The following is a 22,336-nucleotide window of genomic DNA, read 5'->3' on the forward strand; positions in this document are numbered from 1 at the left end:
GGGGCAGAGACGGGCGATGTTACAGAGTGGAAATAGGCGGTCTTGGTTATGCTGCAGATTATGGTCGAAAGCTACAGCTCAGAATGAGGCCATTCAACCCATCGCCTGGGCCAGCTCTTTGGTCGAGCTCCACAATTAGTCCCACTCCCCAGCTCGTTCCACACAGCCCTACAAATCTTCTCTCTTCAGGTATTTATCCCATTCCCTTGGAAAGTTACGACTGAATTTATTTCCCAATTCCAACCAATAACTTGAATTTATATAGCGCCTTTAACGTCCCAAGAGGATGCGCTTTTGAATAATTCAGCACTCACTGTGTACTGTGCAAGGACGATGCCAAATTAAACATTTCCTATTAAAAGTATGTTACTAGTTACTCAAGTATTTGTTCCACATGTTGAACTTTGGGTGACCAGAGGCAAGCAGTGAAACAGTATTCTTGATACAGCCAGCATTTAAAAGGCCTTTTACGTGCTTTGTAAATTTAAGGAGTAGGAGGAATTTTGGAAATGGGACTCGTGGTTTGGATCACTGCGATTAAAATAAAGGACAAAGTTAACTAGCCGCTTCCGATGCCTCTTCTGGCAAAGGCAACTCATCGACTGGGACAACGAGGCCGAATGGTTTGACCCTTGATCAGTGCAAAGTTTGCTGGGGGACGAGAGGGGTGGGGGGGTGGGGGAAGGGCGGTGGGGAGTAGGGTGGGGGAAGGGCGGTGGGGAGTAGGGTGGGGGAAGGGCGGTGGGGAGTAGGGTGGGGGAGGCGATGGGGAGTAGGGTGGGGGAGGCGATGGGGAGTAGGGTGGGGGAAGGGCGATGGGGAGTAGGGTGGGGGAAGGGCGATGGGGAGTAGGGTGGGGGAAGGGCGATGGGGAGTAGGGTGGGGGAAGGGCGTGGAATAGTGGGTGGGGGTAGAGGGATACAAAAAGTCATCCTGTGTGTGTGACGTCGGGTAAGGGGGTAGTCTCCTAAACCTGCCTACTCCGTGATTCTGCCATTCCCATTTACACCCTCTCTACACCCATCTGCTGATTTCTAACTTGTCCCATTACCATCCCTTTTGTCTCTCTAATCTCTCCTGCCTTCCACCCTATCACAGACCTTCCCTTTTGTTCTTTGCTCCCCTCCCACTTTCCCTGTCCCCGACACTCGCTTAAAAACCTGTCACATCTCTAACTTCTTGCAGTTCTGACGGAGGGTCATCGACCCGAATCGTTAACTCTGTTTCTCTCTCTCCACAAATTGTGTGGGACCCGCTGGGCGCACACAGCGTTTTCTGTTCTTAATTTCCGATTTACAGCCTCCGCAGTGTGTTTTGTTTTTGATTCAATAACATGGTGTGTGTGTGTGTGTGGGGGGGGGGGGGGGGGGGCAGTGTGTGTGTGTGTGTGGGGTGGGGGTGTGTGTGTGTGTGTGTGTGTGTGTGTGTGTGTGTGTGTGTGTGTGTGTGTGTGTGTGTGTGTGTGTGTGTGTGTGTGTGTGGGGGGGGGGCAGTGTGTGTGTGTGTGTGTGGGGGGGGGGCAGTGTGTGTGTGTGTGTGTGTGTGTGTGTGGGGGGGGGGCAGTGTGTGTGTGTGTGTGTGTGTGTGTGTGTGTGTGGGGGGGGGGGGGGCAGTGTGTGTGTGTGTGTGTGGGGGGGGGGGCAGTGTGTGTGTGTGTGTGTGTGTGTGTGTGGGGGGGGGGCAGTGTGTGTGTGTGTGTGTGTGTGTGTGTGTGTGTGTGTGTGTGTGTGTGTGTGGTGGGGGGGGCAGTGTGTGTGTGTGTGTGTGTGTGTGTGTGGGGGGGGGGGGGCAGTGTGTGTGTGTGTGTGTGTGTGTGTGTGTGTGTGTGTGTGTGTGTGTGTGTGTGTGTGTGTGTGTGGGGGGGGGGCAGTGTGTGTGTGTGTGTGTGTGTGTGTGTGTGGGGGGGGGGGGGGGCAGTGTGTGTGTGTGTGTGTGTGTGTGTGGGGGGGGGGGGCAGTGTGTGTGTGTGTGTGGGGGGGGGGTGTGTGTGGGGGGGGGGCAGTGTGTGTGTGTGTGTGTGTGTGTGTGTGTGGGGGGGGGGCAGTGTGTGTGTGTGTGTGTGTGTGTGGGGGGGGGCAGTGTGTGTGTGTGTGTGTGTGTGTGGGGGGGGGCAGTGTGTGTGTGTGTGTGTATGTGTGTGTGTGTGTGTGGGGGGGGGCAGTGTGTGTGTGTGTGTGTGTGTGTGTGGGGGGGGGCAGTGTGTGTGTGTGTGTGTGTGTGTGTGGGGGGGCAGTGTGTGTGTGTGTGTGTGTGTGTGTGTGTGTGTGTGTGGGGGGGGGGGGGGGCAGTGTGTGTGTGTGTATGTGTGTGTGTGTGTGGGGGGGGGGCAGTGTGTGTGTGTGTGTGTGTGTGTGTGTGTGTGTGTGTGTGTGTGTGTGTGTGTGTGTGGGGGGGGGGGGGGCAGTGTGTGTGTGTGTGTGTGTGTGTGTGTGTGGGGGGGGGGGCAGTGTGTGTGTGTGTGTGTGGGGGGGGGGGGCAGTGTGTGTGTGTGTGTGTGTGTGGGGGGGGGGGCAGTGTGTGTGTGTGTGTGTGTGTGTGGGGGGGGGGGGCAGTGTGTGTGTGTGTGTGTGTGTGTGTGTGTGGGGGGGGGGGGGCAGTGTGTGTGTGTGTGTGTGTGTGTGTGTGTGTGTGTGTGTGTGTGTGTGGGGGGGGGGGGCTGTGCACGCATTTGCGCCTATCAAAGTTGTCCCTAGAAGAAGCGGGGGAAATAGTAGCGGGGAGCAGGGGGGAACTTAGAGATGAATTTTCTTCTGCGCACAGTCAAAACAAACCATAAAATGACTCACTTACTCCTGCATAACATTCTGCAGGATGTGATACATAGAAAAATGACTGATTGCAATCGAGGTCTCGGTCTGGGCCCGCAGCCTGCCCTGCGATAACATCACTACGCAGGTGACAAAGAAAAGTGTTTTCAAAGTTTCAAAAAAAGGCACCCAAAAGCTTCCGGCCGTGGTTAAGGAAATGCTTTCCGACAGGTTATTAGTCAGCATTTGGCTGGGGAGTTGACAGGATAGCCATTTTTTTTTTTTTTTAAGTTGCTCTGCTGGATAACTGAAGCAGAACCGGGTCCCACCTTAACGCGGTTCTGAGGCGATCGAGTGCGTTACCTCGGGGTGAAGCATGGCCCGAGATCTCCCCCTCCCCGGATATTTTCCTTTCCCCCCCCCCTCCACCCGCCCCACAGCGGACTGAAGCAGCTTTCTCGAGGGCGGACGCTCTAACAGTCCGCTCCGTTTAATTTGGTTTTTACTTCTACTTCGGACTTCCTCAGCCGGAATGAACCTGAACTTTCGCTCAGGAAAGCACACAGACCCAACGCCCGCCCCCTGCCCGCTGGAAATTCCTGAGATTCTCTGGAGCGCAAAGGTTAATATGGCTACAAATAAACCCACAGCTCATTGAAGATGAGGGTCCAGAAGGGTGTAAGGAACTTCAATCGACATTGGATTACATTTTTGGGCTTTAGTACAGGGGCAGGGCGACCAGACAGAATATTTTACAATGATGTAATCTGCCTTAGGCACCCAGTTGAGCTAAAAGCTTGTCAAATAATGTCGGGTTATTATTCTGCAACCACCGCCCACTCACACCCCCAATCGTGTGGAACCAGGACAGAGAAATATCGGGTTTGCTGCCTGGCCCATGTTTCTGCAGCAGTCACAAGGGCAAAGATTGGCTCAGACACGGAGGCCGACTGTGAAAGAAAAGAACAAACTTGTCAGGTCGTGGGTTCAAGTCCCACTCCCGCGATTTGAGCAGCAAAATATAATAATCCAAGCTGACAGTCCCAGTGCAGTGCTGAGGGAGTGCCGCACTGTCGGAGGGGCAGTGCTGAGGGAGCGCCGCACTGTCGGAGGGGCAGTGCTGAGGGAGCGCCGCACTGTCGGAGGGGCAGTGCTGAGGGAGCGCCGCACTGTCGGAGGGGCAGTGCTGAGGGAGCGGCGCACTGTCGGAGGGGCAGTGCTGAGGGAGCGCCGCACTGTCGGAGGGGCAGTGCTGAGGGAGCGCCGCACTGTCGGAGGGGCAGTGCTGAGGGAGCGGCGCACTGTCGGAGGGGCAGTGCTGAGGGAGCGCCGCACTGTCGGAGGGGCAGTGCTGAGGGAGCGCCGCACTGTCGGAGGGGCAGTGCTGAGGGAGCGGCGCACTGTCGGAGGGGCAGTGCTGAGGGAGCGCCGCACTGTCGGAGGGGCAGTGCTGAGGGAGCGCCGCACTGTCGGAGGGGCAGTGCTGAGGGAGCGCCGAGGGAGTGCCGCACAGCCATGAGCAGATGCACAAATAGATCAGGGGGTGACCCTCCCTTCCCTCTCTGAGTGCTTGGAAGGTTGTGTTTAAGGACTTGGGGCGCCCTCGGTCCAGACTCCAACAATCTGGTTATTTATGTGTCGCGGGGAACCTCCCCGCTGTGTGGTGCGGGCGCGAGACTCGCCCACTCTCGGTCTTGGGTGTGGAAGTGAAGACAAATAGACCTCTAAACAAATGAAACGTCCGTCCAGGGAAGGAACTTTCACACAGAAATATCTGAAACTTGGTGCGGCCAAGTCAAGGTTTGGCCGATAAGAAAGGAAGTTGTATATTTATATAGCATCGTTCATGACCTCAGAATATCCCAAAACACTTTATAGCCAATGAAGTACTTTTTTGAAGTGCAGCTACTGTTTTAATGCGGGAAATGCAAAGCCAATATGCGTACAGCAAGCTCCCACAACAGCATTGTGATCATGGCCAGATCTCTTTAACACATGGCCTTCAGAGGAGGGTTCCTGCTGCACTGACAGCCATCAACCCCTTCACCTGGCAATACTGTGTGGCACACAATGACCCAAGCAGAGAAAAGGGTTTCATTGAAATAGCGCCTTTCACCATCTCAGGACCGCCCGAAGCGTTTTACTTTCGGAGTGTAGTCACTGAAGTCATGTAGACAATGCAGCGGTCATTTTGCACACAGCAAGCTCCCACAAACAGCAATGTGATCGTGACCAGGTCATCGATTTTAATGATGTTGGTTGAGGGATAAATATTGGCCCAGGACACCGTTGATAACTCCCCTGCTCTTCTTCGAAATAGTGCCGTGTGATCTTCAATACCCTTTTCCTCCCTGGTCTTTCTCCTTCCCTCTCTCTCCTCCCTCATCTTCCTCCTCGTCCCTTATCTTCCTCCTCCCTCTTGGGGGGGCCTCATTTTAACGTCTCGACCGAAAGACGGCACCTGCAACAGGACTCCCGCAGCACCTCACTGGGAGTGTCGGCCTGGATTTATGCGCTCAAGTCCCTGGAGTGGGATTCGAACCCACAACCTTCTGACTCAGAGGCGAGTGTGCTGCCCACTGAGCCACAGATAATGTGGGTTTCGGTCGATCATTCATATTCCAATGATAATTCAAGAAGGCCAACCCAATGGGATTTCCAGTCACCGTATCGAATCGTGATCCACCCCCGCTCGAACCCAGGAATCTCACCCGGTATTGGCAGCTTTAAGGAGTCATGACTCATTGATTAAGGATCGCTCGGGGATAACCAAGGACTTTCTGCAGTCTTGGGAACATTACATTGTGCACCATCTCTCATAAATATTCATCTCTGGAAACAAAACAAACTCCCAATCTACTAATCTCTCCCAGCTAGAACAGTTCCCACAAATCCAGCTCGGCCAGATGTAGCTGCTGTTCATTTTCACCGCAGCTGTTCGTGATGATGGGACGCCAAGTTCTCGCCTTCGCGTTGGAAGCCCATATGGGAAGCAGTGGATGAGCGAGCCTGCCTGCTTATAGCGCCAGTCACATTCTCGGGAATTCCCCGAGTGCTTTTACAACCAACATTTTCCGAAGGTTCGTCACTGTTGCGACGTGGGAAACGCGGCAGCCAATTTGCGCACAGCAAGCTCCCACAAACAGCAAAGGGATTAAGCGACCAGGGAATCTCTCGGCATGCCGGTTCCCACATTACAACAGTGAGCACACTCCAACGCGCTTTGAGACGTCCGGTGGTCGTGAAAGGTGCTATACGAACGCAAGGCTCTCTTTTTTTCTTTATGTTGGTTTGATCGATACATATTCGGCAGGAAGTCAAGAGAACCACCCTGCTCTTCTTCGGATCTTTAGATTATTTGGCTCAGTGGGCAGCACTCTCACCTCGGAGTCAGCAGGTCGTGGGTTCCAGTCCCTTTCCAGGGACTGGAGCACAAAAATCTAGGCTGACACTCCAGTGCAGTGCTGAGGGAGCACTGTCGGAGGGGCAGTGCTGAGGGAGCGCCGCACTGTCGGAGGGGCAGTGCTGAGGGAGCGCTGCACTGTCGGAGGGGCAGTGCTGAGGGAGCGCCACACTGTCGGAGGTGCCGTTTTTCGGATGAGACGTTAAACCGAGTCACCGTCTGCCCTCAGTCGGATGTAAAAAATCCCACGGCACTATTTCGAAGAAGAGCAGGGGAGTCTTCCCGGTGTCCTGGGGCCAATATCTATCCCTCAATCAACATAACAAAAACAGATTATCTGGGTCATTATCACATTGCTGTTTGTGGGAGCTTGCTGTGCGCAAATTTGACTGCTACATTTCCGACATTACAGTGACTGCACTTGAAAAGTACTTCATTGGCTGTAAAGCAGTTTGGGATGTCCGGTGGCAGTGAAAGGCGCTATATAAATGCAAGTCTTTCTTTCTCTCATGTGCAAAGTCCCGGAGTGGGTTGCTGAATTCTGGGTCCTCTCTTATCAGGCCGTTTTATTTCTCGTAAACCGAGATCTAGATTATATTGGACTGTCGAGCAAATCTCAACACTTACTGGAAACAACCCTTGAGCTCAGTGCACTGACTGAACAATCGCTGGCTCCAACTGTGCAATGATGGTAATATATTATTCTCCTCAAACAGCTATTAATCTTGGTAACGTAAAACTTACATCGGGGATACATCTAGACAGATACAGCTTTGGCGATGAGTTATCGAGACATACACCGCTGTGTTGAAGTCTCCCACGTAACCCCAGCCAACATGGCGGGCTCCCTTTCAGAAATGTTCAAACATTCTGTGACACTTGCCGCCCTCAAAAGCTGAGGCACCTTTCTTTTTTTACGGCCTGTTCAACCTAGACTTCCAGCCGTGGCTCAGTGGGCAGTACACTCGCCTCTGAGTCAGGTGGTTGTGGGTTCGAGTTCCATTCCAGGGACTTGAGCACATAAATCTCGGCTGACACTCCCAGTGCAGTGCTGAGGGAGCGGCGCACTGTCGGAGGGACAGTACTGAGAGAGCGCTGCACTGTCGGAGGGGCAGTACTGAGGGAGTGCCGCACTGTCGGAGGGGCAGTACTGAGGGAGCGCTGCACTGTCGGAGGGGCAGTGCTGAGGGAGCGCCGCACTGTCGGAGGGGCAGTACTGAGGGAGCGCCGCACTGTCGGAGGGGCAGTACTGAGGGAGCGCTGCACTGTCGGAGGGGCAGTGCTGAGGGAGCGGCGCACTGTCGGAGGGGCAGTACTGAGAGAGCGCTGCACTGTCGGAGGGGCAGTACTGAGGGAGCGCCGCACTGTCGGAGGGGCCGTCTTTTGGACGAGACATTAAAACCGAGGCCCCGTCTGCTCTCTCAAGTGGACGTAAAAGATCCCATGGCACTAATTCAAAGCAGAGCAGGGGGAAGTTATTCCCGGTGTCCTGGCAAATATTTATCCCTCAATCAACATAACAAAAAAAAACAGATTACCTGGTCATTATCACATTGCTGTGTGTGGGAGCTTGCTGTGCGCAAATTGGCTGCCGCATTTCCCACATTACAACAGTGACTACACTCCAAAAGTACTTCATTGGCTGTAAAGCACTTTGAAACGTCCAGTGGTCGTAAAAGGTGCTATAGAAATGCAAGTCTTTCTTTCTTTCAAAGATCTACTTCTCCACAAGAAGTCCTCAATCACAAACATTCACTTCCAGCAGAGGTCATTGGATAGCGACTGGGGAGCAAGTCAGTGTTCTCGCTCAGGCCAACATCCCAGCATTGAAGCAGTGACCAACACTTGATCAGCTCCGCTGGGCGGGCCCCATTGTCCGCATGCCCCAGACACGAGACTCCCAAAGCAAGCGCTCTACTCGGAACTCCTTCACGGCAAATGAGCCAAAGGTGGGCAGAGGAAACGTTACAGGGACACCCTCAAAGCCTCCCTGATAAAAGTGCAACATCCCCACCGACACCTGGGAGTCCCTGGACAAAGACTGCCCTAAGTGGAGGAGGTGCATCCGGGAGGGCGCTGAGCACCCCGAGTCTCTTTGTACTTGGCCTCCGCATGCTCCAGGCAAACAGCGGAAGGAGCGTACAACAACCCAAGCACCCCACCCACCCAACCACCGTCTGCCCCACCTGTGACAGAGACTGTCGGTCCCACATCGGACTCATCGGTCACCTGAGAACTCCTGTTAGTGTGGAAGCAAGTCATCCTCGACTCCGAGGGGTTGCTCAAGAAGAAAGATATCACAATTTGTCCCAAATATTTTGAAAGGTTTTTGTTTTAATTCTAGGTACCTCAAGATGTGCATGCTTTAAAATCTTCACGGAAGTCATGTTTGAATCAGGCTTCATCGAAATTTACAGCACAGAAAGAGGCCATTTCGGCCCGTCGTGTCCATGCCGACCGACCAAGAGCTATCCAGCCTAATCCCACTTTCCAGCTCTTGGTCCGTAGCCCTGCAGGTTATGGCACTTCAGGTGCACATCCAAGTACTTTTTAAATGTGGTGAGGGTTTCTGCCTCTACCACCCTTTCAAGCAGTGAGTTCCACCCCAGACCCCCACCGCCCTCTGGGTGAAGAAATTTCCCCTCAAATCCCCTCTAAACCTCCCCCCAATTACTTGTCCCCTGGTTATTGACCTCTCTGCTCAGGGAAACAGGTCCTTCCTGTCCACCCCGGTCTAGTCCCCTCAGAATGTTGTAGAGAGTGCAGCATTGACACTGAAAGAACCACATCGTGTTCGATGACCAACGGGTACAAGAAAAATAAATATCATCTTTATTCTGTCTGTCTGGACGGAATTCAATCCTCAAATACCATAATTAAATCCTGGGCACAATCAACTTCCTGCCAACCAATCTTCTCACTGTTCCATCACAGTCACGTACACCCAAACCGCGTGATACCCAACACTAATTGCCACTGAGTGCCAAAACATTTCGTCACATATGCTCGGTTTTTGGAAGCCAACCTACCATCACAGATGCGGGCTTGGCACAGTCCGAGCCAACTCCTTGGTCTCAATTGAAAAGAAAAAACAAAATCTATCTTCCCAGTATCAGGATTTGAGAATTATCTGCATTCTTTCCCACAGTGTCAGCCGTGGCTCAGTGGGCAGCACTCTCTCGCCGCTGAGTCGGAAGGTTGTGGGTTCAAGTCCCACTCCAGGGACTTGAGCACAGAAATCTCGGCTGATGCTCCAGTTTGCTCTCAGGTGAAAGATCCAGTGTCCTAATATTTATCCCTCAATCAACATCACTAAAAAAACAAACAGATTATCCGGCCATTATCACATTGCTGGTTGTGGGAGCTTGCTGTGCACAAATTAGCTGCCACATCTCCAACATTGCAACAGTGACTACACTTCAAAAAGCAATTTGTTGGCTGCAAAGTACTTTTGGACGTCCGGCGGCTGTGAAAGGCGCTATAGAAATGCAAGTCCTTCTTTCTTGAATGTTGTAAAGCTTTTGCCACAGCCCCGATTTCCCAGAGATAGTCTGTGTGGAATGCCAGGCATTTCATAGAATCACAGAAATTAACAGCATGGCAGGAGGCCGGTCGACCAAGAGCTATCCAGCTTAATCCCACTTTCCAGCTCTCGGTCCGTAGCCCTGTAGGTTACAGCACTTCAAGTGCACATCCAAGTACTTTTTAAATGTGGTGAGGGTTTCTGCCTCTACCACCCTTTCAGGCAGTGAGTTCCAGACCCCCACCAGCCTCTGGATGAAGAAATTTCCCCTCAAATCCCCTCTAAACCACCCCCCCAATTATTTTAAATCTATGCCCCCTGGTTGTTGACCGCTCTGCCAAGGGAAACAGGTCCTTTCTATCCTCTCTATCCAGGCCCCTCATAATTTTATACATCTCAATAAGGTCTCCCCTCAGCCTCCTCTGTTCCAAAGAAAACAGACCCAGCATCGCCAATCTTTCCTCATAGCCAAAATTCTCCAGTCCAGGCAACACCCTTGTAAATCTCCTCTGCATCCTCTCCAGTGCAATCACATCCTTCCTGCAGTGTGGTGACCAGAACAGCACGCAGTACTCCAGCTGTGGCCTAACTAATGTTTTATACCGTTCAAGCATAACATCCCTGCTCTTGTATTCCATGCCTCGGCTAATAAAGGCAAGTATTCTGTTGTATATGCAAGCACTCTAATAATGACTCCACGAGGTAGGGTATTGTACTTGAACTGTTGTGACCTTAGTCCATTTATTGTAGCTCCTTGAGTGAGGACACAATGAGGTGAGCTCCCTTTTGTACTTGGTTACCTGCAGAGTGCAGGTGGCCCTCTGGTGGTGCAGGTATAGTGTATACAGTGTGAAGATACATTCAGTGGTCCAGTGCATACATTATACATTCATAACATATTCCATATGTCTTCTTAACCACCTTATCCACCTGACCTGCGAAAGGCCGAATGGCCTACTCCTGCACCTATTTTCTATGTTTCATATGTTTCAGGAAGTAAGGGGTTATGGGGAGCGGGCGGAGAAGTGGAGCTGAGTCCATGATCGGATCGGCCACGATCGTATTAAATGGCGGAGCAGGCTCGAGGGGCCATATGGCCTACTCCTACTCCTATTTCTTATGTTCTTATGTTCAGGGATCTGTGGAGCTGCACTCCATTTCAGTCCCGCACTGTGAAGCACCTTCTCCTGCTCTTCCTGAACTCCAAGTGCCGCAGGCAAAGATTCGACGGGCGATAGGAGGGTTTAGCCCCTTGAGCACAGGTTGTGCGGGTTCCATCACAGGGCCCACCTGTCTCTGCCCAGTCACAAACTAACAGCAATAAAGACCACATGCACAGATCCTTAGCCCAGCACTCTGGGGTGTCCCGGGAGACCCAGTTTAACCACAACTTTTTCATTTCTTCTTAAATAGTTTTTTTTTCAAATACAAAGTGCAACGCCCGGGGAGATCACCAGAGAAGCTGCAAAGGGATCAGGAAACTGCTGTCCAGTGACACCGACCTTGAGTTTTGAGAAACCCTTTGGTTGTCAAAAGAAGAGACTGAGTGAGATGGTAGTTTGTTATGTTCATAATAAAGTAATATAACGGAGTACTGTAGACGTGAGTAAGTGTGATCTTAGTTCCTTCATTCTAACTCCAGAGTGCTGGTACAGCATGGGAGGCCTGCTTATATGCAGTGCTCCCAAGGATGGTGGTGGATGGCAGTGAAGAAGGCAAATGGTATGTTGGCCTACATAGCTAAAGGATTTGAGTATAGGAGCAGGGAGGTCTTACTGCAGTTGTACTTGGTGAGGCCCCACCTGGAATATTGTGTTCAGTTTTGGTCTCCTAATCAGAGGACGGACATTCTCGCTATTGAGGGAGTACAGCGAAGGTTCACCAGACTGATTCCTGGGATGGCTGGACTGACATATGAGGAGAGACTGGATCGACTGGGCTTGTATCCACTGGAGTTTAGAAGAATGAGAGGGGATCTCATAGAAACATAAAATTCTGACGGGATTGGACAGGTTAGAGGCAGGAAGAATGTTCCCGTTGCTGGGGAGTTCCAGAACCAGGGGTCACAGTCTAAGGATAAGGGGTAAGCCATTTAGGACCGAGATGAGGAGAAACATCTTCACTCGGAGAGTGATTAACCTGTGGAATTCTCTATCACAGAAAGTTGTTGAGGCCAATTCGTTAGATATATTCAAAAAGGGAGTTAGATGTGGCCCTTACAGCCAAAGGGATCAAGGGGCATGGAGAGAAAGCAGGAAAGGGGTACTGAGGTGAATGATCAGCCATGATCTTATTGAATGGTGGTGCAGGCTCAAAGGGCCAAATGGCCTTCTCCTGCACCTAATTTCTATGTTTCGATGTTTCTATGCTGGGATCCCTTGGGACTCCAACAGGTACGCCCTCTGGTGGCGGTATGATACTGGTTACATAGGGTTGCATACGTAACAGTAGTTCAGGAGCTCACAGAATTTAGCGCAGACATCTCGGGGTGATTGTGGGGCTGGAGGTTGTTACAGGAGATGGGGAGGGATTTGACAAAAAAGGAGAATTTTGAAATCAAGGCATTGTTTAACGAGGAGCCGATGTAGGTCAGCGAGCACAGGGGGTGATGGGTGAGCGGGACTCGGTGCGAGTTAGGGCACGGGGCAGCGAGCACAGTGGGTGATGGGTGAGCGGGACTCGGTGCGAGTTAGGACACGGGGCAGCTGAGTTTTGGATCAGCTCGAGTTTAGGTGGGGTAGAATGTGGGAGGGCAAAACTGGAATTCACCCAGGAGCAAGAAAGAGTACTTGGGGCAAGGTGTGCCGACAGCCCATGCAATCAAAGCCAGCAAGAGTAGGGACTTTCCAAAAAAAAAAAAGAGATATGGGAGGGAGAGAAAAAGGGCCAAATTTACAGAGTCAGTACGGAGAGAGATTAACGCTCTTTAGAAGTTCAATCACTTTGAGGTACATTTAATTTTCCTTCATCATTTCGGTTGCCAAGCGACTAAGTAAACAGGCGGGGGTAAAGATAGCTGCCAACAAGCTATTCTCATCTGTAGTTTATCTCAAGCTAATCCAAGCGTGATTCTAATTGATGCAAATTTTGTTTGTGAAGTAAGTTGCGCGTTTAATGGCCCCTGACTGGCTGAGGGATGGCGGAGAGCACCACAAAAGCTCGTTTGAACTCGCGACTTCACAGGGGGGGTGAAAGTGGCAAAGAGCCCAGTGACTAATCGCCGAGACACAGCGCGCGTGATCTCCGACAGCTTTTGGTTTGATGTCAACGGTAATCCGACAGGCTTGTGAGGCCTGAACAAGTTCGAGCACACAGGATCGGATCGCACTGCGATACACCTGCTCGCACATCAAAAAGGAATGCTGCACAGCTGATAAACAGCACATCAAGGGCGTACGGGCCGGGGGTGCAGAACATCTGGGGGCCAGCCAGAATGCTGCACATCAACATCTATCTGCCTTTTGGCGAACAGTTCACGGCACCGTGTCTGAAGCGCAAGCCTTGCGGATCTGCCCCCACTAATTTATTGGCCAATACAGTTTGCAACACTGCACAGAGGCTTTGCTTTGACGCAAGTCCCAGAGGGTTACCGAGGGCGGAGATTCGCCCAGAATCGATGCAGGGCGTACGGTCCCAGCAACAGCGGGCTGCAAAAGCACCTTTTTAACGCCTTCCTTCCGAACACCACTTCGAAATTTCGCTGCGGCGCGCAAGGCAGCAAACACAGGGAAATCTAGAACAGTTGCGTCAAACGAGACAGCGGCAGGTTTAAATTGGCGAACTTAGGACTGACGTGAGTGGGGTCATGTACAAGAGTGACAGCCATTTGGAATGGACTTCTAGAGAAAGAGAAAAAAAGAGAAAGAGAGAGAGAGACTTGCATTTAAATAGCGCCTTTCGCAACCACGCTTTACAGCCAATGAAGTCCTTTTGGAGTGTAGTCACTGTTGTAATGTGGGAATCGTGGCAGCCGACTTGTGCACAGCAAGCTCCCACACACAGCAATGTGATAATGACAAGATAATGTGTTTTAGTTATGTTGGTTGAGGGATAAATATTGGCCCAGGACACCGGGGAGAACTCCCCTGCTCTTCTTTGAAATAGTGCCGTGGGATCTTTTACGTCCACCTGAGAGAGCAGACAGGGCCTCGGTTTAACGTCTCATCCGAAAGATGGCACTCCGACAGTGCGGCGCTCCCTCAGTACTGCCCCTCCAACAGTGCGGCGCTCCCTCAGTACTGCCCCTCCAACAGTGCGGCGCTCCCTCAGTACTGCCCCTCCAACAGTGCGGCACTCCCTCAGTACTGCCCCTCCGACAGTGCAGCACTCCCTCAGCACTGCCCCTCCAACAGTGCGGCTCTCCCTCAGTACTGCTCCTCCGACAGTGCAACGTTCCCTCAGTACTGCCCCTCCGACAGCGCGGCGCTCCCTCAGCACTGCCCCTCCGACAGCGCGGCGCTCCCTCAGCACTCGAGTGTCAGCCTAGATTTATGTGCTCAAGTCACTGGTAGAGCAGTAAAGGTAAGCATGAGATGCTATGATGTAGAAATCGAGCCGATATTTCCCCCCCCTCGATCAGGGGCATCAAAGTTAATTACAGTAGCTCGACCACAAGCCCAGATGAGGTGAGAAAATTGGACAGGGATCACAGCAACGCAACACACTGTAGGCGTACGGATCATTTCCTCGTCTGCGTGACTCAGCTCAGCGCTGACCAGTGTCTTTAACAACTGATCGGCAAAGGGAAGGCAGGGACACGCATGCTGGCCACCACTGGCCGATGAAACTTGCTCCACTAACCTCAAACACTTCCTCGTCTAATATCCGGGTGCCAAAGACGGTGACTCCATTGGTGCTGACGACTGGGTTGTCACTCCTCGCCAAGTGCTCGGTGACCTGCTTGTCGCAATCCACGATCATCGTTACGTTCTTACCTTCAACACTGATCGCCACGCGGTGCCACCTGCAAAAGACAGCCGACAGGTGCTGAGGTGCTCCCATCAGATACGACACAGTCCCCATCAGACCTGGGGATCGCCCGGCCTAATGCACTATGGGTGTTACGTATGTAAACCTGTAAATACCATGTCTAACCACCAGAGGGATTATCTCCTGGAGTCTCAAGGGATCCCACAATCCCTTGGGATCACCTGTATATAAGGAGGTCTCAGTCTGGAGAGGCACTCTGAGATCTGTAACAAAGGACTACGGTCACACCTTACTTTGAGCTTGCAGTATCTCGTCTGACTCTTTATTCACTACATTGGTACCGATATACGTTAAGCCAATATATTTACGAACACACGAACAGTGACGGACAGGTATAGACCATCTGGTCCATCATGCCTGTCCCACACAATTGCAATACCTTGTGGGGAGGAGTTAAACTAATATGGCAGGGGGATGGGAACCAATGCAGGGAGACAGAGGGAAACAAAAAGGAGACAAAAGCAAAAGACAGAAAGGAGATGAGGAAAAGTGGAGGGCAGAGAAACCCAAGGCAAAGAACAAAAAGGGCCACTGTACAGCAAAATTCTAAAAGGACAAAGGGTGTTAAAAAAAACAAGCCTGAAGGCTTTGTGTCTTAATGCAAGGAGTATCCGTAATAAGGTGGATGAATTAACTGTGCAAATAGATGTTAACAAATATGATGTGATTGGGATTACAGAGACGTGGCTCCAGGATGATCAGGGCTGGGAACTCAACATCCAGGGGTATTCAACATTCAGGAAGGATAGAATAAAAGGAAAAGGAGGTGGGGTAGCATTGCTGGTTAAGGAGGAGATTAATGCAATAGTTAGGAAGGACATTAGCTTGGATGATGTGGAATCTATATGGGTAGAGCTGCAGAACACCAAAGGGCAAAAAACGTTAGTACAGACCTCCAAACAGTAGTAGTGATGTTGGGGAGGGCATCAAACAGGAAATTAGGGGTGCATGCAATAAAGGTGCAGCAGTTATAGTGGGTGACTTTAATATGCACATAGATTGGGCTAACCAAACTGGAAGCAATACGATAGAGGAGGATTTCGTGGAGTGCATAAGGGATGGTTTTCTGGACCAATATGTCGAGGAACCAACTAGGGGGGAGACTGGGTGTTGTGTAATGAGAGAGGATTAATTAGCAATCTCGTTGTGCGAGGCCCCTTGGGGAAGAGTGACCATAATATGGTGGAATTCTGCATTAGGATGGAGAATGAAACAGTTAATTCAGAGACCATGGTCCAGAACTTAAAGAAGGGTAACTTTGAAGGTATGAGGCGTGAATTGGCTAGGATAGATTGGCGAATGATACTTAAGGGGTTGACTGTGGATGGGCAATGGCAGACATTTAGAGACCGCATGGATGAACTACAACAATTGTACATTCCTGTCTGGCGTAAAAATAAAAAAGGGAAGGTGGCTCAACCGTGGCTATCAAGGGAAATCGGGGATAGTATTAAAGCCAAGGAAGTGGCATACAAATTGGCCAGAAATAGCAACGAACCCAGGGACTGGGAGAAATTTAGAACTCAGCAGAGGAGGACAAAGAGTTTGATTAGGGCAGGGAAAATGGAGTACGAGAAGAAGCTTGCAGGGAACATTAAAACGGATTGCAAAAGTTTCTATAGATATGTAAAGAGAAAAAGGTTAATAAAGACAAACGTAGGTCCCCTGCAGTCAGAATCAGGGGAAGTCATAACGGGGAACAAAGAAATGGCAGACCAATTGAACAAGTACTTTGGTTCGGTATTCACTAAGGAGGACACAAACAACCTTCCGGATATAAAAGGGGTCAGAGGGTCTAGTAAGGAGGAGGAACTGAGGGAAATCCTTATTAGTCGGGAAATTGTGTTGGGGAAATTGATGGGATTGAAGGCCGATAAATCCCCAGGGCCTGATGGACTGCATCCCAGAGTACTTAAGGAGGTGGCCTTGAAAATAGCAGATGCATTGACAGTCATTTTCCAACATTCCATTGACTCTGGATCAGTTCCTATCGAGTGGAGGGTAGCCAATGTAACCCCACTTTTTAAAAAAGGAGGGAGAGAGAAAACAGGGAATTATAGACCAGTCAGCCTGACCTCAGTAGTGGGTAAAATGATGGAATCAATTATTAAGGATGTCATAGCGCATTTGGAAAGAAGTGACATGATAGGTCCAAGTCAGCATGGATTTGTGAAAGGGAAATCATGTTTGACAAATCTTCTGGAATTTTTTGAAGATGTTTCCAGTAGAGTGGACAAGGGAGAACCAGTTGATGTGGTATATTTGGACTTTCAGAAGGCTTTCGACAAGGTCCCACACAAGAGATTAATGTGCAAAGTTAAAGCACATGGGATTGGGGGTAGTGTGCTGACATGGATTGAGAACTGGTTGTCAGACAGGAAGCAAAGAGTAGGAGTAAATGGGGACTTTTCAAAATGGCAGGCAGTGACTAGTGGGGTACCGCAAGGTTCTGTGCTGGGGCCCCAGCTGTTTACAATGTACATTAATGATTTAGACGAGGGGATTAAATGTAGTATCTCCAAATTTGCGGATGACACTAAGTTGGGTGGCAGTGTGAGCTGCGAGGAGGATGCTATGAGGCTGCAGAGCGACTTGGATAGGTTAGGTGAGTGGGCAAATGCATGGCAGATGAACTATAATGTGGATAAATGTGAGGTTATCCACTTTGGTGGTAAAAACAGAGAGACAGACTATTATCTGAATGGTGACAGATTCGGAAAAGGGGAGGTGCAATGAGACCTGGGTGTCATGGTACATCAGTCATTGAAGGTTGGCATGCAGGTACAGCAGGCGGTTAAGAAAGCAAATGACATGTTGACCTTCATAGCGAGGAGATTTGAGTACAGAGACAGGGAGGTGTTGCTCCAGTTGTACAGGGCCTTGGTGAGGCCACACCTGGAGTATTGTGTACAGTTTTGCTCTCCTAACTTGAGGAAGGACATTCTTGCTATTGAGGGAGTGCAGCAAAGGTTCACCAGACTGATTCCCGGGATGGCAGGACTGACCTATCAAGAAAGATTGGATCAACTGGGCTTGTATGCACTGGAGTTCAGAAGAATGAGAGGGGACCTTATAGAAACGTTTAAAATTCTGATGGGTTCAGACAGGTTAGATGCAGGAAGAATGTTCCCAATGTTGGGGAAGTCCAGAACCAGGGGTCACAGTCTAAGGATAAGGGGTAAGCCATTTAGGACCGAGATGAGGAGAAACTTCTTCAACCAGAGAGTGGTGAGGCCAATTCACTAAATATATTCAAAAAGGAGTTAGATGAAGTCCTTACTACTAGGGGGATCAAGGGGTATGGCGAGAAAGCAGGAATGGGGTACTGAAGTTGCATGTTCAGCCATGAACTCATTGAATGGTGGTGCAGGCTAGAAGGGCCGAATGGCCTACTCCTGCACCTATTTTCTATGGTTCTATGTTTCTATCACAACATATACACTCCACCCCAACCGAAACCGTTAGAACTCCTGGGAGACACAAAAAAAACCACATAAAAAACCCAGGGCAATTTGGGGGGAAAAAAATCCGGGAAACACCTCTCCGACCCATCTAGGCGACCGAAATTAGACCATGTTTCAGGCCGATGACTCTTGGTCAGCACGGGCAAAAGTTCGAAATGTAACAGAATCTTAAAGTGTGGGGGCAGTGAAAGGGGGAGGGAGTGGGGAGGGGAGGAAAGAACAAAAGGGGAGGTCTGTGATAGGGTGAAAGGCAGGAGAGATGTGAGACACAAAAGGGACGGTGGGCAAAAATGAGATGCTAATGGCACAAGTTGGGAAACAAAAGATGAGTCTAGATAGAGTGTGAATGGTGGAATAATCACCAGCTGTCTGTCCTAATGTGGCGCTGCCCCTTATTTCGCACGGCAGCTGTTGATGAATCTGCCACCTCCATTCGCACCCTATCAAGACCCATCTTTTGGTTCTTAACTTGTCCCATTACCATCTCCTTTCGCCTCGCGCCATCATCCCTTTTGTCGTTCTAATCTCTCCTGCGTGCAGGGCAGTCTTACTACAGTTGTACAGGGCCTTGTTGAGGCCTCACCTGGAATATTGTGTACAGTTTTGGTCTCCTAATCTGAGGAAGGACGTTCTTGCTATTGAGGGAATGCAGCAAAGGTTCACCAGACTGATTCCTGGGATGGCGGGACTGAAATATGAGGAGAGACTGGATCGACTGGGCTTATTTATATTCACTGGAATTTAGAAGAATGAGAGGGGATCTCGTAGAAGCATATAAAATTCTGATGGGATTGGACGGGTTAGGTGTGGGAAGAATGTTCCCGATGTTGGGGAAGTCCAGAACCAGGGGACACAGTCTGAGGATAAGGGGTAGGCCATTTAGAACTGAGATGAGGAGAAACTTCTTCAGAGAAATGTGAACCTGTGGAATTCTCTACCACAGAAAGTTGTTGAGGCCAGTTCGTTAGATCTATTCAAAAGGGAGCTAGATGTGTCTCTTACGGCTAAAGGGATCAAGGGGTATGGAGAGAAAGCAGGAATGGGGTACTGAAGTTGCATGATCAGCCACGATCTTATTGAATGGTGGTGCAGGCTCGAAGGGCCGAGTGGACTACTCCTGCACCGAGTTTCTATGTTACTATGTTAGATTCCAAATAACTAGGTCAGTGACCAGCACAAAGCTCTATCCTCGGGGAAAATGTTGCGCGCAACTAAAAGGCGGACGCTGGAGAAGGAATGGAGCGTTGCGTACTCACTTGCCGTCAGACAGGTTGATTTTTTTGAAGATGGGATAATCCTCGGGGGTGGGCTTGCCAGTCTGATCCTCATAGAGGAAAACGGGAGAGCGACCGATCTCCACTCCCAGCTGCTGGATCCCCTGGTCATTGTACAACGACAGCAGGAAAAACTGAGAGTTTTTCTTGGCCCTCAGCGTGGTGAGGATGGAGAAGTTCTCCGGAAAATTTCCATCTGCATTGAAAGAAAAGTGGCCCCATTTAGAAATATATTTATTGCCAAAATATGGTAATGTTACATGACCCGACGACAAATACACTGAAATTATTGATTACCACTTATTAGCATTCTACTTTTGCTCTTAGTGTCAGCTGTGGCTCAGTGGGCAGCACCCTCACCTCGGAGTCAGAAGGTTGTGGGTTCAAGTCCCACTTGAGCACAAAATCCAGGCTGACACTAAAGCGCTTTGAGACATCCAGGGTTCGTGAAAGGTGCTATATAAATGCAAGGCTTTCTTTCTTTTATCTCACACACGATCTAATCTCGTCTACTCATTGCACTAAATCCTATTTTCTCCATCCCCGACTCTCCCTCGCCTAATGCAACGTCCCTCAGTTCAAAGGTATGGCCTGCGCTGTAGGTTTCTCCAAAGTTCTCCAAAGTTCAAGGACTTCAGTTACGGAGTGAACTAGAGAAGCTGGGAGTGCTCTCCCGAGAGCAGAGAAGGTCAAGGGAACATTTAATAGAGGTGTTGAAAATGGTGAAGGATTTTGATAGTTTCTCCTGAGCTACTCTGTTTCCAATGGCTGGAGGGTCGCTAACCAGAAGACTCAGATTTATGGTAAATTGGCAAAAGAACCAGAGGGGGACATGAGGAACAATTTTTTTACGCAGTGAGTTATGATGTGGAACGCACTGCCTGAAAGGGCGGTGGAAGCCGACTCAATAATAACTTTCAAAAGGCAATTAGGTAAATATTTGAAAGGATACGCAGGGCTGTGGAAAGAGCAGGGGGGTGTGAAACTAATTGGATAGCTCTACTAAAGAGCCGGCAGAGGCACGGTGGGCCAAATGGCCAACTCCTGTACTGTACAATTCAGCAAGTACAATCCGGGCAGGATAAGACCTCAAGTTCCCTTGTGTCACACTATGTTGTTGCTCCATATACTGAGGATTGGTAAATCCAGCCAAACTGCTTGGATCAAGCAGCCAGCTTCTGGCGATGGTGTCAGACTGCCCCACCGTGGACACTACCCACCAATTTCACCTCCAGGGAAAGTTCTACTGAAAGGCTCACCGATCCCCAAATGGCCATTAAGCAAAGCTCCAGCCAGTTCGTCCAGCCCAACACTGCAAAGGGGATGGAATATAAAAGCAGGGAAGTCTTGCTACAGTTATACAGGGTATTGGTGAGGCCACACCTGGAATACTGCGTGCAGTTTTGGTTTCCAGATTTACGAAAGGATATACTTGCTTTGGAGGCAGTTCAGAGAAGGTTCACTCGGTTGATTCCGGGGATGAGGGGGTTGACTTATGAGGAAAGGTTGAGTAGGTTGGGCCTCTACTCATTGGAATTCAGAAGAATGAGAGATGATCTTATCGAAACGTAGAAGATTATGAGGGGGCTTGATGAGGTGGATGCAGAGAGGATGTTTCCACTGATGTGGGAAGACTAAAACTAGGGGGCACGATCTTAGAATAAGGGGTCGGCCATTTAAAACTGAGATGAGGAGAAATTTCTTCTCTCAGAGGGTTGTAAATCTGTGGAATTCGCTGCCTCAGAGAGCTGTGGAAGCTGGGTCATTGAATAAATTTAAGACAGAAATAGACAGTTTCTTAACTGATAAGGGACTAAGGGGAGGGGGCAGGGAAGTGGTGCTGAGTCCATGATCGGATCAGCCATGATCGTATTGAATGGCGGAGCAGGCTCGAGGGGCCGTATGGCCTACTCCTGCTCCTATTTCTTATGTTCTTATGTTCTAACACCCACCCAGCAGTCTGTGACGCAGGAGGAGTCAGAGAGAAAAGAACCTACCTCAACTCAAGTTCACAATTCTCGCTATAAACGTACCCGGGAATAACTGTGTAGTCAGAGCACTGAAGTGAGTTTTATTTTCAAGGCGGAGTGCATAATCCGTTTCCTCCGAGCCTTTTCGATGTGTGCAAAATCCTGCAACGGTTACCACTCCGTCCATGGTGTCCTGGAGGTTCAGTATCTGTAGGATATCAAACGGATTCTCTGCAAGAGACAAAAGTGCATGTATCAGAAACAACCATTCTAAATGCATTCCAAGTGGCTGAGAATCAGCTCACGATATCAAAGACATTTTCAATCAAGAGCTCTGGAAGAAGAGGCGAGGAAAAAGACCCACTCAAGGCTCAAGAATCCACAACAAGGTCACACATCCATTGACAAACACAGTCAGGTAATTTCCTTAGACACCGAGGGCTGACAATGAACAGGATTTCGCTTTGAACCCAACTCTTAACTTTCGGTTAGAAACTTGTTCCAGATGCTTTCAATAACGGTCTTCAATCTTGTTCAACTCGAAAGATTTCCCATTCACCCAGCCCCCATCAACTAGCCCAAAAATCTAGGCAGTGCTGAGGGAGCGCCGCACTGTCGGAGGGGCAATGCTGAGGGAGCGCCGCACTGTCGGAGGGTCAGTGCTGAGGGAGCGCCGCACTGTCGGAGGGGCAGTGCTGAGGGAACTCCGCACTGTCAGAGGGGCAGTGCTGAGGGAGCGCCGCACTGTCGGAGGGGCAGCGCTGAGGGAGCACCGCACTGTTGGAGGGGCAGTGCTGAGGGAACTCCGCACTGTCAGAGGGGCAGTGCTGAGGGAGCGCCGCACTGTCGGAGGGGCAGCGCTGAGGGAGCGCCGCACTGTCGGAGGGGCAGCGCCGCACTGTCGGAGGGGCAGCGCTGAGGGAGCACCGCACTGTCGGAGGGGCAGCGCTGAGGGAGCGCCGCACT

General features: G+C 50.4%; 1 protein-coding gene across 1 annotated transcript in view; it reads right to left on the reverse strand.

The window, feature by feature from the left end:
* LOC139238017 (collagen alpha-1(XI) chain-like) overlaps window positions 1-22,336 on the reverse strand; it is a 294,478-nt gene that overhangs the window by 216,305 nt on the left and 55,837 nt on the right. Inside the window, exons 2-4 of the mRNA XM_070867414.1 lie at window positions 21,434-21,601; window positions 19,383-19,596; window positions 14,474-14,636 (exon numbers count right to left, since the gene is read on the reverse strand). Of these exons, the coding sequence (XP_070723515.1) occupies window positions 14,474-14,636; window positions 19,383-19,596; window positions 21,434-21,601 (545 nt within the window). The remainder of the gene's footprint in view (window positions 1-14,473; window positions 14,637-19,382; window positions 19,597-21,433; window positions 21,602-22,336) is intronic.

The sequence above is a fragment of the Pristiophorus japonicus genome, chromosome 24, assembly GCF_044704955.1.
Source record: "Pristiophorus japonicus isolate sPriJap1 chromosome 24, sPriJap1.hap1, whole genome shotgun sequence".
Lineage (NCBI taxonomy): Eukaryota > Metazoa > Chordata > Chondrichthyes > Pristiophoridae > Pristiophorus > Pristiophorus japonicus.